General features: G+C 35.4%; 1 protein-coding gene across 4 annotated transcripts in view; it reads left to right on the forward strand.

Moving 5' to 3' along the window:
* Positions 1-15274, forward strand: part of BRMS1L (BRMS1 like transcriptional repressor) — a 33054-nt gene extending 17780 nt beyond the window's left edge. For 2 of the 4 annotated variants that reach the window (XM_010983792.2, XM_064485905.1), the window contains 6 exons: positions 4171-4267; positions 5282-5365; positions 6160-6224; positions 6957-6996; positions 8867-8993; positions 10422-12024. In XM_010983792.2, coding sequence (XP_010982094.1) covers positions 4171-4267; positions 5282-5365; positions 6160-6224; positions 6957-6996; positions 8867-8993; positions 10422-10539 — 531 coding nt within the window. In that variant the 3' untranslated portion in view covers positions 10540-12024. Of the gene's footprint in view, positions 1-4170; positions 4268-5281; positions 5366-6159; positions 6225-6956; positions 6997-8866; positions 8994-10421; positions 12025-12349; positions 12382-13605 lie in introns of those variants that run through there. The other 2 variants (XR_010380935.1, XM_064485906.1) reach the window with 2 other exon arrangements.
* Positions 15275-18246: the final 2972 nt, after the last annotated feature.

Below are 18246 nucleotides of genomic sequence, written 5' to 3' on the forward strand. Positions count from 1 at the left end.
AGGTGTACAGCATAATGGTTTACGTGCATCATGTCATAATCATTAAGTTTAGTACATAGCCATCATCTCATATAGATACAAAATTAAAGAAACAGAAAAAAATTTTTTTCCTTGTGATAACTGTTAGGGTTTACTCCCTTAACAACTTTCATATATAACATACAAGAGTGTTAATTATATTAATAATGTTGTACATTGCATTACATCCTCAGTACTTCCTTATCTTACAACTGGAAGTTTGTACCTTTTGAATGCTTTCATCGAGGTTCCCCTCCCTAAATATTCTTCCCTCCCTCCATCCCTCCCTCCTTTCATTCTTATTTTGTACTTTTTAAGAGCATATTCAAATTTCTCTTTAATCCTTCTACTGAATATTTTATTTTAATTTTACATTTAATTTCCAAGAGCTCTAATGTCCTCTGATTGCTCATTTTTTATGTTTTTTTATAACTCCTGTTCTTTTCTCATGGATATAATCTCTTGCCTCTGTGGATATTAAATAGAGTAGTTGCTTTGAAATTTTTTTCTGTGTCTTCACTTGTCTCTGTTTCCTTATACTTATTTTTATTTGTTTTTCTCTATGCCTTTTGTTTTGATGCTTTTTGCAAATAACTAGGCACCTTTGGCCATCATTCCTATTTCAGAGTGAGTCAGTAAAATCTGCCTGTGTGCAGAGCTTGTCAGCTGCTGACCTCTGGAAGTTTTCTCACTGGCGAGCCTAGCACGATAAGGAGGGCTTTCTCTCTCTAGGGTTTTCTATGTACTTTGCCTAGACGGCCCATCCAGACCCTCCTTCATTTCTTCCTAGATTTGGAAGTATGACTTTTCAGAATACTCCCCCCTCCCTGACATTCTTTTTTTACAAAGCACACACTTGTGTGTAATGTACATAGTGCAGATTTGGGGTTCTGTCTCAGTTTAGTTAATGTGTTCAGATATTATGGCATGACAATGGTGCCCCTTCCTTTGTTTGATAACTGCAAGTGTGGTTTGTTGATTTATTTTGCACATTTTTTGTGTGTATTTCATTATGTTTTAGGGGAAGAAAGAGTTTATGATCTGGGTTAATTTGAAATCTTATCCTAGAAGTTTTTCCCTACTTTGTGAATTCTGAATTGTTAGTGTATGGATGTACAATAATTTATGTAGGCAATACTCTATTTTTGGATTTTACTTTGTTCCTCATTTTATGCATTGCACGTATGGCTATTGTGAGCATCCTTTTACATACAATTTTAGCTGAGGTTGTTATTTCCTTAGGATGGAATCCTAAGTGTAATTACTGGATCAAAGGATACAGTCATTAAGGTCCTTAATACTTGTTTCTAAATTACTTTCTAAAGTGCTGTTGGTTTATATTCTCAGCATCAGTAGACATTGTTTATTATAGTTAAAAAAAAGAATAACTTTGCAGGTGAAAAGTAATATCACATAATGTACATTTTAATTTGCATTTGTGTTTTCTTTTTCTCTCTATCTCTCTTTTTGGCCTATTTTTGGCAGTGAGTATGGACAGTATTTAGATTTTTCTTACTGATTTATCCATGCTTGTTTAATGACATCTAATGATTACTAAGACTTTATCATGTTGCAAATATTTGTATTGCCTTTCTTTTACTTTTGATTGCTTTTTAATGTATTTTTAATTTTTATATGCATAACTAATCTTTTAAAATGGATTAAACCCTTCTAATTTTTGTGCTTTGAAAGGCTTCCTTCATCCCAGCATCAAAGAGTCACCATCCTTCCTTTAGCTCTTTTAGATTTCCTTTTATGAGTTTAACTTTTTAGTCCATTAATGTTTTTGTATAACATGAGGTAAAGAACATGAGTTTTTTCTCTATACAGTTAAACTCATTTTTCTGTTGTTATTATTGTCATCAGATTTCCAAATGATTTGAAAAGTCACCTTTTACATAAAATTTTCAATAACCAGGGTCTTTCTTGGCTTTTAAATTTTATTCTGCTTATCTTTTTAGTCCAGTGCAGCACACTTTAAAAAAAAAAACGATTCTAGCTTTTTAATATGTTTTACTCTCTGTTGATGTTAGTCCTTTAAAATCTCCCAGGACTCCAGTCCTGAGGGAAGTTGGAAGCCGTGAGGTGCCTAAGTCAGGGAACTGCCAAAGGGAAGTTTGTTCTGAACACAGGCCAGAGGGACACCAGGACAAACGTGGAACCTTGGAGCCGCTTTCCTGGAGCTCCTTGAAGTTGCCTTGAGGAGAACCAGCATAGATGTCAGCCTGGGAGAGGGCTCAGTGAGCAGGTTCACTAAGCATAGGTGGGGTGATTGGAGGGGCGTGGGATAAAGTGTAACTAGTAGGACTTTAAAAAATCTAAATTATCAATTGACTATAGAAACCTCTTCAGGCACCACAGCAAGGGAGCTTGGAGGCCTCTTTCTTTTCCATGTGTCTTCTAGCTGCTTCATTATGACTTTCTTTCCTTCTTGGGGAAGGCTGTTAGGGGTTGGGGATAAGGGAGAGAAGAAAAATGAAGTAAGAATGAGAGTAGACTGAAGGCACTTCCATTTGTCTACTTTAAAGTACACCTATAATATCTTTAGAGGCACTTTCAAAGCTTCAGACATTTCAGTCCACATTTCATTGTGGTGATCTTTCTTTCTTTTTTTTAATTATCAAGAATGGTAGATTTATTTTAGAATTTCTGCTTGGCTTAGGGCAAATTTATCAATAGAAAGAGAAGGCACCAGTTACATTTTTATATTCTTAATAGCAAAACTTTATCTCATTCTTGCTCTGTATCCAGAGTCATCTTTGGTTGGAGACTGTGGCTGTGTTCATAGCTGTCACACGATCTTGACCGTGGCTGCAGCGTGCTCTCCCGTTTTCTCTGCTGTGTAACATTTCCCAATTCTTGTGTACAGTGTGGATAAGGCTACAATATTCTGTAAGACTTTACCAAAGGCAGGGGAATAAGTAAAAGGAAGTTAGCATAAAGAGTAGCGTGCAACGGTGTAATTTTTCACATGAGACCTGGTTTTAGTCGTCTTTAGCTTTGCTTTCTCTCTGGCTTCTGGATTGCCTCAAGTTAACAAAAGCCATCTTTTCTCTGCAACTCAGGAGATCCTTCAAGCATGTGTAGACTCGAAGTCAAACCCAAAAGAGAGGACTTCATGATTGATGCTGGGAATGCTGAAAATGGGCATGGCTTGTACCTTCCACAAGAAATCATACCTAACTGTATTCTAATAGCCTCCCTGAGATAGTCATATCTAGCTGTATCCCAATAGGCTAATATTCTGACCAGAGATAAGCATGTGGTGGGTGGGTGGGAATCTGTTATAGATTTTTATAAAATAAATCTATAATTATACTGCTGTGTAATTTTATGGCTTTTAAAATAAGAGGTACAGTGTTTTATAATTTAAAAAACAGTGGGATAGAACCACTAGACCTGGGTTCTTTTCTGATTTGCTAGTAAACAGTCATTTTTTTAGCAAGTCACTCAATCTTTCTATAGTTTTGTTGAAAGAGTTGGATATAATTAGCCTGTAATATTATGATTTTTGGCTATAACTGAATTATGATAATAAAAGTTATACCTGAATTTTTCTTTTGATGATATATTAGTTTGTTTTAATGTATCTGAGATATTAATGAGGAATAAAGGCCTGATTATTGTTCTGATGAGAAAAAATGATCCATTTTATAATGATACACTTTATAGGACAGTCTCTGCACTTATGGTGACAGGTGGGACCTGCTTTTATTTAAAAGGGGCCACAGGGGTGGAGGGGAGCTATAGCTCAGTGGTGGAGGGCATGCTTAGTATGCATGAGGTCTTGTGTTTGATTCCCAGTACCTCCAGCAGAAGGAAAAAAAATAAAGCTACAAAAAAATAAATAAAAGGAGCCATGGGAGCTTACTGTGAGTTTTTTTTTTTTAATAAAGTAAATTTTCATCTCTTTAGTACATATAAATTTAGATGTTCTTAAAACAATTTAATTGTATGTAGTTCTGTCTGTATCTAGATTCTGTATTTCTAGTTCATTCATATATTTGATATGTTATCTTTAAAATTTTTAAGTTGAAATTAAACAAAAGCACCATGTGTTAAAGTACTTTTAGAGTGAGTTATTTGGTACTCTTAGTTACCATAGACCAATTTTTTCTTTCTACTTAGGTGTAATCTATTTTTTTTTTCCAGAGTGAAAAGCTTTTGTTATATGATACAGTCCAGAGTGAACTAGAGGAGAAGATCAGAAGGCTTGAAGAAGACAGGCACAGCATCGACATTACCTCAGGTGACGGGGTGCTGTGACTGGTGTTTGTGACACCTCGCCTTTAGTTTACTGCCGTCTTGTAATGTCTCGTCCCCTATGCAAGTGTTAATGTAAATGAAGTGCCCTAACTGGGGTGGGGGGGACTGCTGAAGAATTTGCTCTGATTGTGATTGTTGCTTTGTGATTTGAACTCACACTTCAGAAAGACGTAGGAAATGAAAAAGAACAAAATAGAAGTGTGACAGGAACTATAGGCAGAAGAATAGGAAACTACAAGAATAATGAGCTATTGTTATAAGAGTAGAATTGGAAGACAGCTATAGTATATGTTCTTTCCTCTAAGTCTGGAAAGATTACCATGTGGAAGAAGGAACTGAAACCTTTTCTATTTGGTACCACACAGACTAGGACAAATGGATGGACATTACAGGGAGGAAGATTCTTGTCTCAATGAAAAGAAATACTGATTAATTCTTAGATCAGTCCAAAGTGAAATTGGCTTTTTCAGAGGTACCGTGGAAAGGCTTTGTACATTGGATGGAAGATTTACTGGGTTATCCTGTGGTTCTTGCATATGTATTATTTTCCTTGTTATAAATTCTGTTTCTCCAGTATGGAGTAGGCAGAGTGGACAAGCTGAGCTCTAATGCCACTGCTCCATTACTTACTAGTCGGGTAACCACGGGTGACAGTCACTTCAGCTTTTCTTAAATCAGTCTCCTCATGTAATTGAAGTAATGAGAATGTAGAGGTAGCTTTAAGGGTTAGTTGAGACAATTCATATGATGTATATTTAACAATGTACCTGACATGTTCATCAGTTATGAGTCATTAAGTCCCAAGTTGATTTTTACTCTGATAAAGGCAGAGGAAAATTCATAAATATATAGCTGCTCTTGAAATATATATAGTCATGCATATACAGTATATAAACATAGCCACCAATGAAGTTTTGCTACCATGAAATTATATAGTCTTTTTACCCTCCTTTAATATCTAGAAATCTGTAATACTTAATTTTTATTTCCTTGCCAGAGCTGTGGAATGATGAGCTTCAGTCAAGAAAAAAGAGGAAGGATCCTTTCAGTCCTGACAAAAAGAAGCCAGTTGTTGTTTCAGATATCCTTTCCCAAATTTTCTGGGGTTTTTTGGGTTGTTTTGTTTTAATGTACATTTTTGAGTTGTGCATATCTTTGTAACTTTTATTAGTATACATTGTCTTTATTTGCATGATCCTGTAATAAGCAAAAGATGATTTATGAAACTGATTGAAGGCAGAAGAATATAGTAGAGATTAAGAGGGGTAGGGGAGGAGTAGAAATTTAGTCACAATCTCAGTTTTGAAGATTAATATGGCTTTATAGTTCATGAGGGCTTCGATATGAAATAGCTGTTTATTGTATAGTGTGATTGCTAAATTGTCATATGTACTTTTTTTTTTAATAGATTTTATTCTTTTAGAGCAGTTTCAGGTTCACAGCAGAATTGAGCAGAAAATACAGAGTTCGCACAAAGCCCTCCCCACTCTCACATATGTATTTTTAACGTTTTTACTGTTTCTCAAATTGGAGTGTCTTTATATTAAATTAATATGTGCATTCAATCTTGGCATTCCCTATGATACTCTCTCTGGACCCCTACCTTCCCCCTCACCCTCAAAATAATGATTAGGTTGGTGGTTTATCTTACTATCAATGTTATCACAGGATTAAGAGAAAATGGTTATAGCATCTGAAATTCTCAAATGTATGTATCCTGGTACTAAGGTTCCTGAAGAATAATTTGAAGTCAGAATTCAGCATGTTGCAGGGTTATGTTCAGAAGTCATTGTTCCATTCTCTGAAAATCAGAAGTTTGGAAATATAATTCTAAATGTGAAATTCCTACAACTAAATTGGCCTTGACTTTTCAACGTCCATATATAGTTTATATGCTGCAAGATCTTGATATTCTTGAAGACTGGACAACAATCAGGAAGGTATGATTAAAGAGTAATGGAATACAAGTATTTTTCATAGTTTCCTTTTTAAGATTCTATAATTTTTCACTAATACATCAAAATATGGTTATTGTTAATATGCTTACTTTGCACAGTCTCTCTAAGGCAGTTAATACAAATACAGATAACAATGGATTGTGAGAGAATTTTAAGAGACATGTTAGGTGTTTGACTATTTTTTCCTGCGATAGTGTAATTAATAATTTCTGCAAAAGTACAGAAAATTATTCGGATTGCCCCAAATGATAACAAATTTCCATTTGGTGCTTAGTTCTTAGCCTGGTACTGGCTCACAGAAGGCACTCAGTAAATGTTTGCTGAATGAACGAAAGTGAATAGTTGAACCTTTATTATATATCTTGCATTCTGTTATTAAACATTCAAGACTTAAAGGATTTTCTGTGCTTGTTTGAAAGTGGAGACTTGTCTTCCTATTAAATTTTTCCATCTTCAGAAGCTTCTTAGTTGAGAATTAGAGATTATTTCAGGTATTGATAACACCTTAGGGAGAAATTGTTATTCTTTTTATGTATTCTCTGTGGTCTTAGACATTACCAATTTATTCAAGCAGCTGCAGATTGTATTTCTCTGTGTTTATTATTAAGCTTATCAGTACTGTTGAATATATTAAGTAGATTCCAAAATATACTTTGCCTTAGAACTCAGACATCTTTCTTCTCCCCTTTTTTTTTTTTTAAATTTTTTATTAAGGCGATGGCTACCCTGGGTCCACACAGGGTGAAAACAGAACGTAAGTCATTTAGTCTGAATTCAGAAATCTCCTCTATGGAGACTTGTTAGGTCATCAGCATACGAAAGAGCTCCCCATCAGTGGTTTCACTTCATCAGTGAACCCTAGAATTAGGAGGAATTCTCTTGGAGTCTTTGCCTCATGTAAAAGTTTCAAGATTTCTGAATGGGATGTATTTCTTCTTTCAGTGTTTCAGCTCCATTACAATTGCTAATAATGTCAGTAATTTAAAAGGTGTTTAATTTTTTTTTATGGGCTCAGCAATTCTATGGGGGCGGTGTTTAGAGTCCATGGATTGCCTTCAGGAAGCCTACGAATCCTCCGGAATTGTGAGCAGCATTTCTTCTGTGCCTCTGTTTTCTAGGAGAGAGATCAGAGTGGTGGCTGTGGAGTTCACCAAGAAAATTTAGGCACCTCTAAGATTTACACATTCTGATATGCCTTAGTAAAATCCATAGCAAATGATACCTTTGCAGTTGTTTGTGGAAGTCTGAAATCACTGCCAAAGTAGTCGTGGGCATTCTTGTCTAGGATAACTTTCTCTATTTCTTCCTCCTTTCACTATATATGAGATTTCCTAATCCTTCTAAAGACAATGAAGCTAGAATTTTTAAAAAACATGTTTTAAATACTAAAAGGAGTCACATTCCAACAGATAAATCTGTTTTCTAAAAGAGATCGATTTCTATTTTATATTTAACCCAAAGATTCTTCTAAACTTTATATGATGTAAGGAAATTAGCAATATTGTACTAAACTACTTCCCTTCGGAATTAACTGAAAGGGTAACAACCTAACTTCTGTATATTCCGAACCCTTTTGAGTCATGGGGCCCTTTAAGAGTATCTCTACACTGTTGAGTGGGTCTCCTCCTGCACCCTGTTATCTTTAGCGTGTGTCCTGTCTGTTTTCTTCGTGGCACTTACCGCAGTCTGTCATTTTATTGATTGTTTACATGTTTATCTGTCTCCTGACAGAACTGTAAGCTCCACAAAGGTCAGAAACATCTTTCTTTTGGTCACAGTGCTCAGAAGATATTTGTCGAATGAATGAATGAGTTAATACTTATTATTATTAACACCTTCTACATACCAGGCACTCTTTGAGGCTCTGGGGATACAATGGTGCAAGAGACGGACCTCCTGGAACTTCCGTGGGGGAAGCAGAATAATATATATGTAAATAAATAATTAACAAGATAATGACCTATTATAGTAATTGCTATGAGAAAAATATAAGTCTGTGATGAAGATTAACTGAGGGCTGGGTAGGGTGGTTGGGGAAGACATTCCTGAGGTGGTGGTGATGTAATAAGGGAGAGGTACCTGTTTTATGGTTTGCTTTTGATGGGGTGCTTCCAGAAAGAACATTTTTTTCTCTGCATGAGGTTATCTGATTAATGCCAAACCATTTCTAGGGTTTAAAAGTGGAAGTTCTACTTGGGACGTTTCCTTTTTAGAATCAAAGGCCTGGTTAACTCTTGGAATATATTATACTCTGCTCCTTTGGAAGTATCAGCTGCAGGGGAGAAAATATGAAAAATACAACTTTCAGTGTAAATATGGTAATTCATATTTTAAATCTTAAGATCGGCACTAGTGATTGGTAATGTACCTGCTTCTCCTTTTTGCCCTTGTTTAGTTAATTGATTTATTCTATATTGTTAAGCTTTATTATTTAGCTATATTATAAACTTAATGAAGTATGTAAAAAAGTAAGAAATTAAATTCTCTTATTTTTATTAGATTTAGGTATTTTTAGTGTTTTTTTCACATATGTGCATGGATTGGTTTTAATACTTAGTGTTCTGCAGTTTTGTTCTTCTGACAATGTCTTATTAATATAACAGTTTTTGAACTGATCCCTTTAGCACCTGTGAAACTGGAAAAACACCTGCACAGTGCTAGATCTGAAGAGGGAAGATTATATTATGATGGTGAATGGTATATACGTGGACAGACAATATGTATTGATAAAAAAGATGAATGTCCTACAAGGTAAAAAGCCTTTATCATTTCATTGCTGCTCAATATTAGTGTTTACTGCATTGTTGTCAGTAAATATTTTCTTCTTCTGCAGTACATTCATAATGCGTTATTAATTGCTTGTGGATTCTTTTTTTTCTCTTGGCATATGATTTGATTAGCATGTTTGCACAGCAATATTAATATTATACACCAGTTACTTATTAAGTTCACAGACACAAGCATTAACACAAATAGAAATGTTGGAATTACTTAGCCAGGTAAGAGATCCCGTTTGTTCCTTCTTATCATAGATGACTTTGTTACGATTCTATGATTATGACCTTTAAACCAGACTGTTACGTACTTGACAGTGTGCTTCCACAGTGTGGCTCTATTAATCCTTAGCTTTTTTGGTATACTACATTATTTTGGGTAAAAAAAATTATATTAATTAGAGTGGGAAAGGAATGGAAAATTATGAAAACTTAGAGTAGTGGTAATTAAAGTATAACATGAAAACTGAGGGTTGTCTTTTAAACAACTCAATCTAGGCTTAAATAAAATGTATGTAATTATTTATGGGGCCTTCTAAGTTTTATCTGCTATGTCTTTTGGAAAATATTAATACCCTTCACTGCTTTAATTCCTTCCATAGTTTAGGATTTAATTCTCAGAGTAGTAATCTATAGTAAGAAAATAATCTTTTTCTAGGTGTCAGTAATAAATAAAGTGTTTGCATTTAGTATAGAATATTCATTTTCCAAATACAGTGGTATTAATTGGATTGTAATTTTATCTTTAAGTTTATAGGATACCAGTAGCACTGTGTATAGAACTTTTCTCTTAGCTCAGTGAATTAGTTACTAGGTTATATATGATACCCCTGGATTCTTTGCTTTATCTTACTGCTTTTGAGACATTTTACTAGTGACTACTTAGTATAAATGTGGAGATGAAATAGAATAAAAGAGGATTAAACACAAATCTATTTTTAGAAAGATTTCTATGTAAAGATTAGAGGGGTCAAAAAAAAAAAAAACAAAAACCCAACCCAAACATACAAGTACCACACGTGCTTGACACTGCGAATTAGGATTGGTATTTGAAAGATTTCCTACAGCCAAGGCTGATAGGAGTTGGATGTGTAATACTATGTATGGAGTGGTTTTAGCTCCACTCTCTTCTTTTGGAGTTGGGGTCAGAATGGAGTTAGTGTCAATGTTCTTTTAGTCAATTTTACTAACTCTATTAGTAAGACAAGAAGGGAGTTTTTTAAGTGTTGCCGAATGTGATATTTTTGACAGCATGCCCTGCTGATAGTCAGCATTCTTGTAGATGTCAGTTAACATACCTGAATCTACTGTTGTAGTCCAGCTATTGTGATTTTATAGCTAGTGCTCTAAAATGAGTGGAGGAGGCATGTTGTAATTCATTCATTCATTTTTTTTTCCTTTTTAGTGCCATAATTACAACAATTAACCATGATGAAGTTTGGTTTAAGAGGCCTGATGGAAGCAAATCTAAGCTTTACATTTCACAGCTACAGAAAGGAAAATATTCAATTAAACATTCGTAATCATGATTTAAGTGTTATCTAAATCTACCTTATTAGTGTTACCAAGTATAATGTGCCATGGGAATAAAAAAACATATTCAGTAACTTAATATTCTCATCAAATCTTGAGAGACTGTGTATTTGTAGGTAGTACTCTAAGTAGACCTCATGTTGATATGTTATTAAAAGAGACAGTAATAAACGTTTAATCATAATCATTACATTTATTTGCCTTTTAGGTCTAATGACCAATAGGTATATATGGTAAGGGTTTCTTACTAAACTTTGTTCTTTGGTTTTTATGTAAATCTGTCTTCTCTTTAGTGAACTATGTTGCTAAATGGCTACATTTATCTGCAGTTTTCTTGATTTTCAGTATCTGTCATTGATCATGCATTTGTAAATAAGCCTGATAAAATGTTTCCTGTAAATGGTTTGTATTAGTACATAAGTGTTAAATCAGAATTGAACTTTCAGCATATATACGTGAGTATATATAGGTGGCATCGTCAGCTTGTTTAGAACTGATGGCCTTACTTTACAATCTTGTTTTACCCAAAAATCAAGCTATTGCGTTTGAAAGCTAAAAGGAGCACTTTTGTAGGCTAGCAGCTTTCCTTCTCCTCTCCTTGATTGTATGGTGGTGACCTATTTTTACAAATTACACTTCATGTTGATTAGTAAAACTCGTGTCAAGAAATAACATGCTTCTACCTGTGTTTCTTGTGAACCTTTAGAAGGCAGGTATTCATGCCTGGTGTTTATGATGCAGGATATAAGTGGTGAACCGTAACTGACAGTATTGTGGTGCTTGCTGTATATGTCTGATCTTTTGAAACAGATTTTTAGTAAGCATTTTCCAGAGGTAAAACTAGATTCTTATCCTAATTTTATTCCTAGGGCAAAATAGACAGGGATGATCCCCTTGAATCTGTTCCCAAATTAATATTTTTATCTTTGGTGTTTCTACACTTTAAGGCCACTTGGTGCAATTTAGAAAGTATTGGCCTCTCTTCCCCTAGTCACATTCAAAATTAACTTCTAAAACCTCAGGAACAGTACAAAGACTCGAAGCCCTCAATATGGCAGCGCAGTTGGCTGTGGAATATATTAGGGTACAACCAAATCAGGTATTCCTGGTGGTCTTGTGCACTTTAATTTCTGTTATATTGAGACAAGGATGAGGAAGAGATCTACTTTTTAACACTTAGGGCAGTAATATCTGCATTATTCCGTTTGTTTTCTTACTATTTTGCCTCTGCAAACATCTTTCTGTACAGATCACTACTTCACAGTTGCCAAATGTTAAAATATTTGACTTCTGAAATTTGTTATCAGCAAAGTTGCATACTTTGTTCTGTTTCTAATTAACCTTAGCAAATGTACATAGTGTCATAATCCAATAGTATTTGACAGTACTTAATGTATACAATGTTTCATAAGCATTTTTAATCAGATTTGTATTTTTAAATTTAGTATATAATAAAAAGATGTGGTTGAGTGTCATTTGTAGTGTCTTGAATTATTGTACATAAGTTCTTTTATTATTTATAACTTGTCTACTTCTAAGAAGGATTTGAGCCAACTTGCATTGGCATGGAATGTTGGAGTGTTGAACAAATGTTTCTGCTTCCCTGTACCACAGTTCACCCTCTCTTGGGGTGTATTTAGATATTTAAGATATCTAAGTTACACTTAATTTAAAATATGCATATATGTTATCTTAATAAAAATATACTGTATAAGTTCTGAAATTCTAAATAGAAAGTCTTTATCTTAAAAACTATGGTTTAGTACATTTACTTTCAAAACCTCAATATTTATATCGTAGGTAACTATTCCATAATACGGATACTGATTCAGGTAAGCTTATACTTGTCTTTGATTAAAATACTATAAAAAACATTTCATTATTGGCAGTTTGCCATTAGACTTCTGGCCGGAAGGTTTGGTTTAGGGGAATTGTTAGGACCTGCAGCATGCGATATAGCAGCTGCTGCTGTTACGTCTATGGTCAGCCTCTGTCTTGGGGTCAGTGTGTGGGCCTTTCCGTCACAGCTCCCAGTAGCTCCTGTTTAGTCTATCCCTTCTCACCATTTCCCTTTAAAAGAATTTAATCATCACGAATCCAATTCATCACTAATAATTATTAACAAACACTAATGTGCAGTCCTCATTCTGTCCCTTTTCCTCACTGGACACTGAGGACTTTTCATTGCAACCTTCCTCATGTAAAAGTTGTCTTGATATATGTGTTACTCAGAACTCAAACACCACTGACAGAATCATGTACAATCTTAAATAATTGATAATTATTTAAAAAGTACAGGGACGTCTATTATTTCTTTGTTTTTGTGCAGTTTTTTTTTTTAAGAAATCTTATTTATTTATTATGTTTGGGAGGAGGAGGGGAGGTAATTTGGTTTATTTTATTTATTTTAATGGGGGTATTGTGGACTGAACCCAGGACCTTGTGCATGCTAAGCATGTGCTCTGCCGCTGAGCTATACCTCCCCCGGCCCCCCACCCCTCCGTTGTGTGTTATTTCTGATTTTGTTTCTGGATTCAATAAGTCCAGTACACTAAAACTGAACTAGAATGAATTTATAAGATAAGGAAAATGCATGTAGGATGAATGAATATACCAGTTAGGATTTATGTATCTCTTGCCAAGTTGGAATATAAACTATTTTAATTGCTAAAGATAAGGAAATCGAAAATATTTTTAAAAGGACATGAACGCTCAGAATGGGGTTAGGGAATAAGCATGTTCCTTGCATTGTCCTAATGGATGCACTACAGGAAATGGGCCTGCTGTGTCAGGTGACATTAACTGGGACAACTTCCCTCATTGATCACTGTGGCCCAGAGTCTTGCCCTTAACATCAGGCCCAGAAACTTACACTTTATCCACATGCCTTGTTATGGGCTGAACTGTACCCTCTCCTCCTCCCAAATTCATATGTTAAAGCCATCACTCCCATTACCTCAGAATGTATTTGGAGGTAGGCCCTTTAAAGAAATGATGAAGTTAAAATGAGTGTTGGGGTGGGCCCTACTCCAGTCTGACTGATGTTCTCATGATAGGAGGAAACTTGGACCCAGAAATTTGGACAGCAGACACGTGCGCACAGGAAAGACCATGCAAAGACACTGGGACGGCTACGATCTGCAGGCCAAGGAGAGAGGCTTCAGAAGAAACTCAACCTGCCAACTCCTCGATCCAGGACTTCTGGCCTCCAGAACCATAAGAAAATTAATTTCTCCTGTTGAAGCCATCCAGTCTGTAATAGTTTGTTATGGCGGCCCTAGCAAACTGATAACATGCCCCACGTTGACAGCTCTGGGAAAGTTAGACCGACCAACTCACAATGGATTGAAGTGACAGCCAAGTGTCAGTTTAATTGTTTACTTGGGAAGTATAACTGAGAAGGAGACCTGACTCCTCAAGTCAACTGGTAAACATATTCTTTCCTTCTAGGAAAATCTGTGAAAGCAAACTTGGAATCAGAAAATTTCTTTGTTTAGTTGAAACCTCAGGTAGTCACCAGCCCTCTCGTGAGGTAGCCCCTTCCTGGTATTGTGCTGGATACAGGTAGATAGGCCTGTGGAGGACAACATGGAAAGCTGGAGACATGAGAGATGGACAGGTGGTTCTTGACATTTAACTTCCTGCTTCCAGCTGACCCACATCCACCTGCACCCCAGTCTTCCTCATGTTACATGGGCCTTCTAATAAAGACCCCCTTTTCTAATTTTTTTTTTGGAGCTGGTTTCTGACTCTTACAACATTTATCACAAACACTAGGGCTTCAAATTCTATTGATTTCCATCTTAAAAATCATAATAAACTTTTATGATTTCACCACCAATTCAAGGAATAAAAAGGTATCGGGAGAATTGCACATGTTCGTGTGAGAAAGAGAAAAGCAGTCCCTGGCCACTGGGAACGGCCTGGCCCTTAGTGCTGCGCCCTGGTGTTCTGCTGAACGTAAACAACCTCGCAGACACCAGCATCACACAAGGCCACTCTGTGTCCGTGATGAAAGGAGACAAAAAATCAAGACCCTGTTCCCCCTTGTAACCTTGTCTAAGTATAGACAAAACCAGGGTCAGCCTGCCAACCACAAAATCCAACCCCCACCCCCATCCCCATCCTGGCTAATATGAACGGCTGCTGCTTCTGCTTTATCAATGCCAGCTTTGGCCTTATTTCATTCCTACTGCTTTATAAGTAAGATTTATTGAGATGCCCAACCATGGAAGTGCCCCAACTTCCTGACAGTATCCTATCCAGAGCAAAGCCCCACGTCTGTGAACCCAACCTCAAATCTCCTATTACAAGCCCAAATCCAGTAAGTCCTTTCTTACACCTTCTGTCTCAGACACCCACAGCTCCCCGTGGCGTGTGTGCTCCCTCACTGCAGTGAGCAGAAAACCCAACATGTTCACTACTGCTGTGTTCCTGGTGACCTTTGGCTGCAGGGCACTGACCCATGGAACCTTTAAAACTGTTTTGCTTGATAAATTGGGAGTTTGGGATTTGCAGATACTAGCTACTATATATAAAACAGATAGATGACAACTTTATACTGTATAGCATGTGGAACTATATTCAGTATCTTGTAGTAGCCTATAATAAGAATATGAAAATGAATATATGTATGTGTATGTATGACTGAAGCATTATGCTGTACACCAGAAATTGACACAACATTGTAAACTGACTACACTTCAATAAAAAAACAAAAAACTGTTTTGCTTGAAGACTTTCTCATTAGATTTAGCCAAAAGATACTTAGGTATATTCTGACAGTGTTCTGGGAGCTCCCAGTGTATGATTATAGTTATAACGACTGATAAACACTGTAGGCGTTTTCAGTTACATTGTAGAAGAATCATAAAAGACAAGGCACGACGAAAGGCATTTCATGGAAGACACTTGTACTGCCATCTAAGTTAGATAGCACAAACCAGAAAATAATGTTAGTATTTTAACTGCATTCACCAGGGGACTGTCTCCTGGAAATGTAAAAGCTGTACTACAATTGTATTTTGATTAAAACCTGAAGGTGGCAGTAAATTCCTACAAGACGGAGGTGCTTAGTTTGGAATTTGTATTTTTTCTTCTAATTATTCAAAATCATATAGTGAGACTGCAGTTGCATTTAATTCTATTGCAGACTAATTAAGGGATATTCAGGAAGAAGAGAAAGTTCTAAACAAGCATTATATTGTTATTACTGTTTACTGACTGAAAAGAATTTGCCATGTAAAAAGGCTTAGGAACATTGCAAGAGATTATATGCTTTAGAGTTCCTATAGAAACAAAGTGTGAAACTAAACAAAAGGAGACAGAACTTTTCATACAGATCAAGGTGCTCTGAAGGGATGTGGTAGTAAACAGTTTGATTTGTCTATTAATTTAATAACCCTGTTGTAGGCTTTTGTCCCCTACTTCCGCAATTTTATCCTCAACATTCTTGAAACAGCTTTGTATGCTTGTGTTTTACCCAATGACCTACTTATAATCAATAGAACCTCTAGACTATTTTTAATCAAGAATGGCCTGATAATTTAATAAAGAAAATTTACAAATAGCAAATTAGTAAGTATTAACTCATATTGAAAAATGAATTACTTCACTGATCTTTTATATAAAGATCCAGAACTAGATTGTTTCATATTTCTTTCTCCTAGGGAATAAACATTGTCATTGGTACATTGAATTTTACCCAAAGTTGGAGTGGGAAGCATAGGATTTCTATGATCTTTCTAGATTAACGTTAAAATAAACAGGTACTGTGTGTATTAGTGTGTAAATACACAAAATAAACAAGTTAATTTTTTTGAGTAAGATAAATGATAATGACGTTTTAAATATCTTCAAATACCATGCTGACACAGGAATAATGATCAGTTTAGAAATTATTAATATGGAAGATCTGAACTTTAAGGTATTATTTAATCTAATTTTATTAACTATTTTAAACTATTCAACTATTTTTAAGGTTGTAGTATAGAAATAAATGACTTTATTAATCACAGTGAATGTAACTTTAATTTTCATACTCCCATAGAATTTATTTTTATTATTTTTTATGGGCATTATGCCCAGTCAAATTTTTACATGAAGAATGAAAGAGGTTAGTCATGGGTTTATTTTTGACCAGGGAAAACTGTAAAGTTAGAAGCACAGACATCTGACATATTTATTCCTGAAATATTGATAACTGTTCATAATACAAAATTTCCAAAATATCATTTTTAACATAACAATTATTCTCAGTAATTACAAACAAATAGTCCATGTCATTTTCAAATAGTGTTTAGATTTGTTTTTAATATTTGAAAACTCATAATAAAAAAGTCTTAGCTGTAGATTCCATATGAATTAGAGCTACTTTAGCTTATGTGCTTGAATTCCGTCTTGTCAGTTGGAGAACATAATAGTAAATATAACTATAACTCCTTATATGTGATCACCAGCTTAAAATGGGGTTGTATACTAATAAAGCCAACATTACTAATTATTTGTAATTATTGACTATAGTGGTAGTTAATAATGGTTGCCAGCAGAGGGCGCTTTGAGGTTTCTCTGTTAGAATTCCAAGACATTGGCAGCCCAAGAGTCTAGACTATTTGTCTTCAAACTGTTTTCCTAAGAGTAAAGACATTTCTAACATCTCTTTATTCCCAATGATTCCCTGTCTCAATTTACAAACTCCAAGACTGTCTGGCAAGGGATAAGAAGGCCATCTGAAAAACCAGCTGCAGTTCCCAGCTGAAAGCACAAACAGGTGTGTAAGTGATGGTCCTGTGTGCTGAGATCTGAGGGAAGAGGGAAACTGCCTGGATTTTTTCGCCCAGCCCCTTTCAAACTTCATGATCGCTGTCAGCAGTTTTCCCTCAGAGAGCTGTATGGAGCCCAGAGATTATAGCGTGTGGTTTACATATATTGTAATAGTGAGACATATGAATGTTCTGTTTTCCCAGTGCATATGAAAGTTATGTTTACACATACTATAGTCTATTAAGTGTGCAGTAGCACTATGTCTAAAAGAACAATGCACCTACATTAATTAAAAAGTAATGCTGTTGGAAAAACGGTGCCAATAAACTTTCTTGAGGGAGGGTTGCCACAAACCTTTAATTTTTAAAAAGCCCAGTATCTGCCAAGTGCAATAAAATGAACCTGTATGCCAGTGAACCCTGCCTGAGGAATCTACAAGAGAATGCGCTTCAGACAACCAGAATGACAGGAGAGACATCAAAATAAAGGACTTAAATATATGGTTGTCTGTATAAGTAAGACTGAAGGATATGAGTTGTGGTGTGTTATTTTAGAAATAATATACACTTCAACATGAATGTTGGTTGATATTTTTGTTTACATTAAAGAGTAAGACAAACGTGAAACAATGAAGATGTGTATCAGAAGTTCACTTGTATGTGAATGATGCAAGTGACCTGTTTGATGAATTGGTAATTGTTTTCAAATATTTCCTCATTTTGGGGGTGCTATTCAAAATGTAATGGCTATAAAGGCAATAAACTTAAATTTAATCTGCATTATTAACTTTTCTTCTTTCATGTTCTTAAGTCTAGACAATCATACAAACCAATGAATCAAGCCCTAATTTGGAGCATTTCCCAATTTCAGTGATGTGAGTACTCCCACCATGGCAGATTTCAGGCTACCAAGGTGATGTCACTGAAGGTGGGGTT

The sequence above is a fragment of the Camelus dromedarius genome, chromosome 5, assembly GCF_036321535.1.
Source record: "Camelus dromedarius isolate mCamDro1 chromosome 5, mCamDro1.pat, whole genome shotgun sequence".
NCBI classification, from domain to species: Eukaryota; Metazoa; Chordata; class Mammalia; order Artiodactyla; family Camelidae; genus Camelus; species Camelus dromedarius.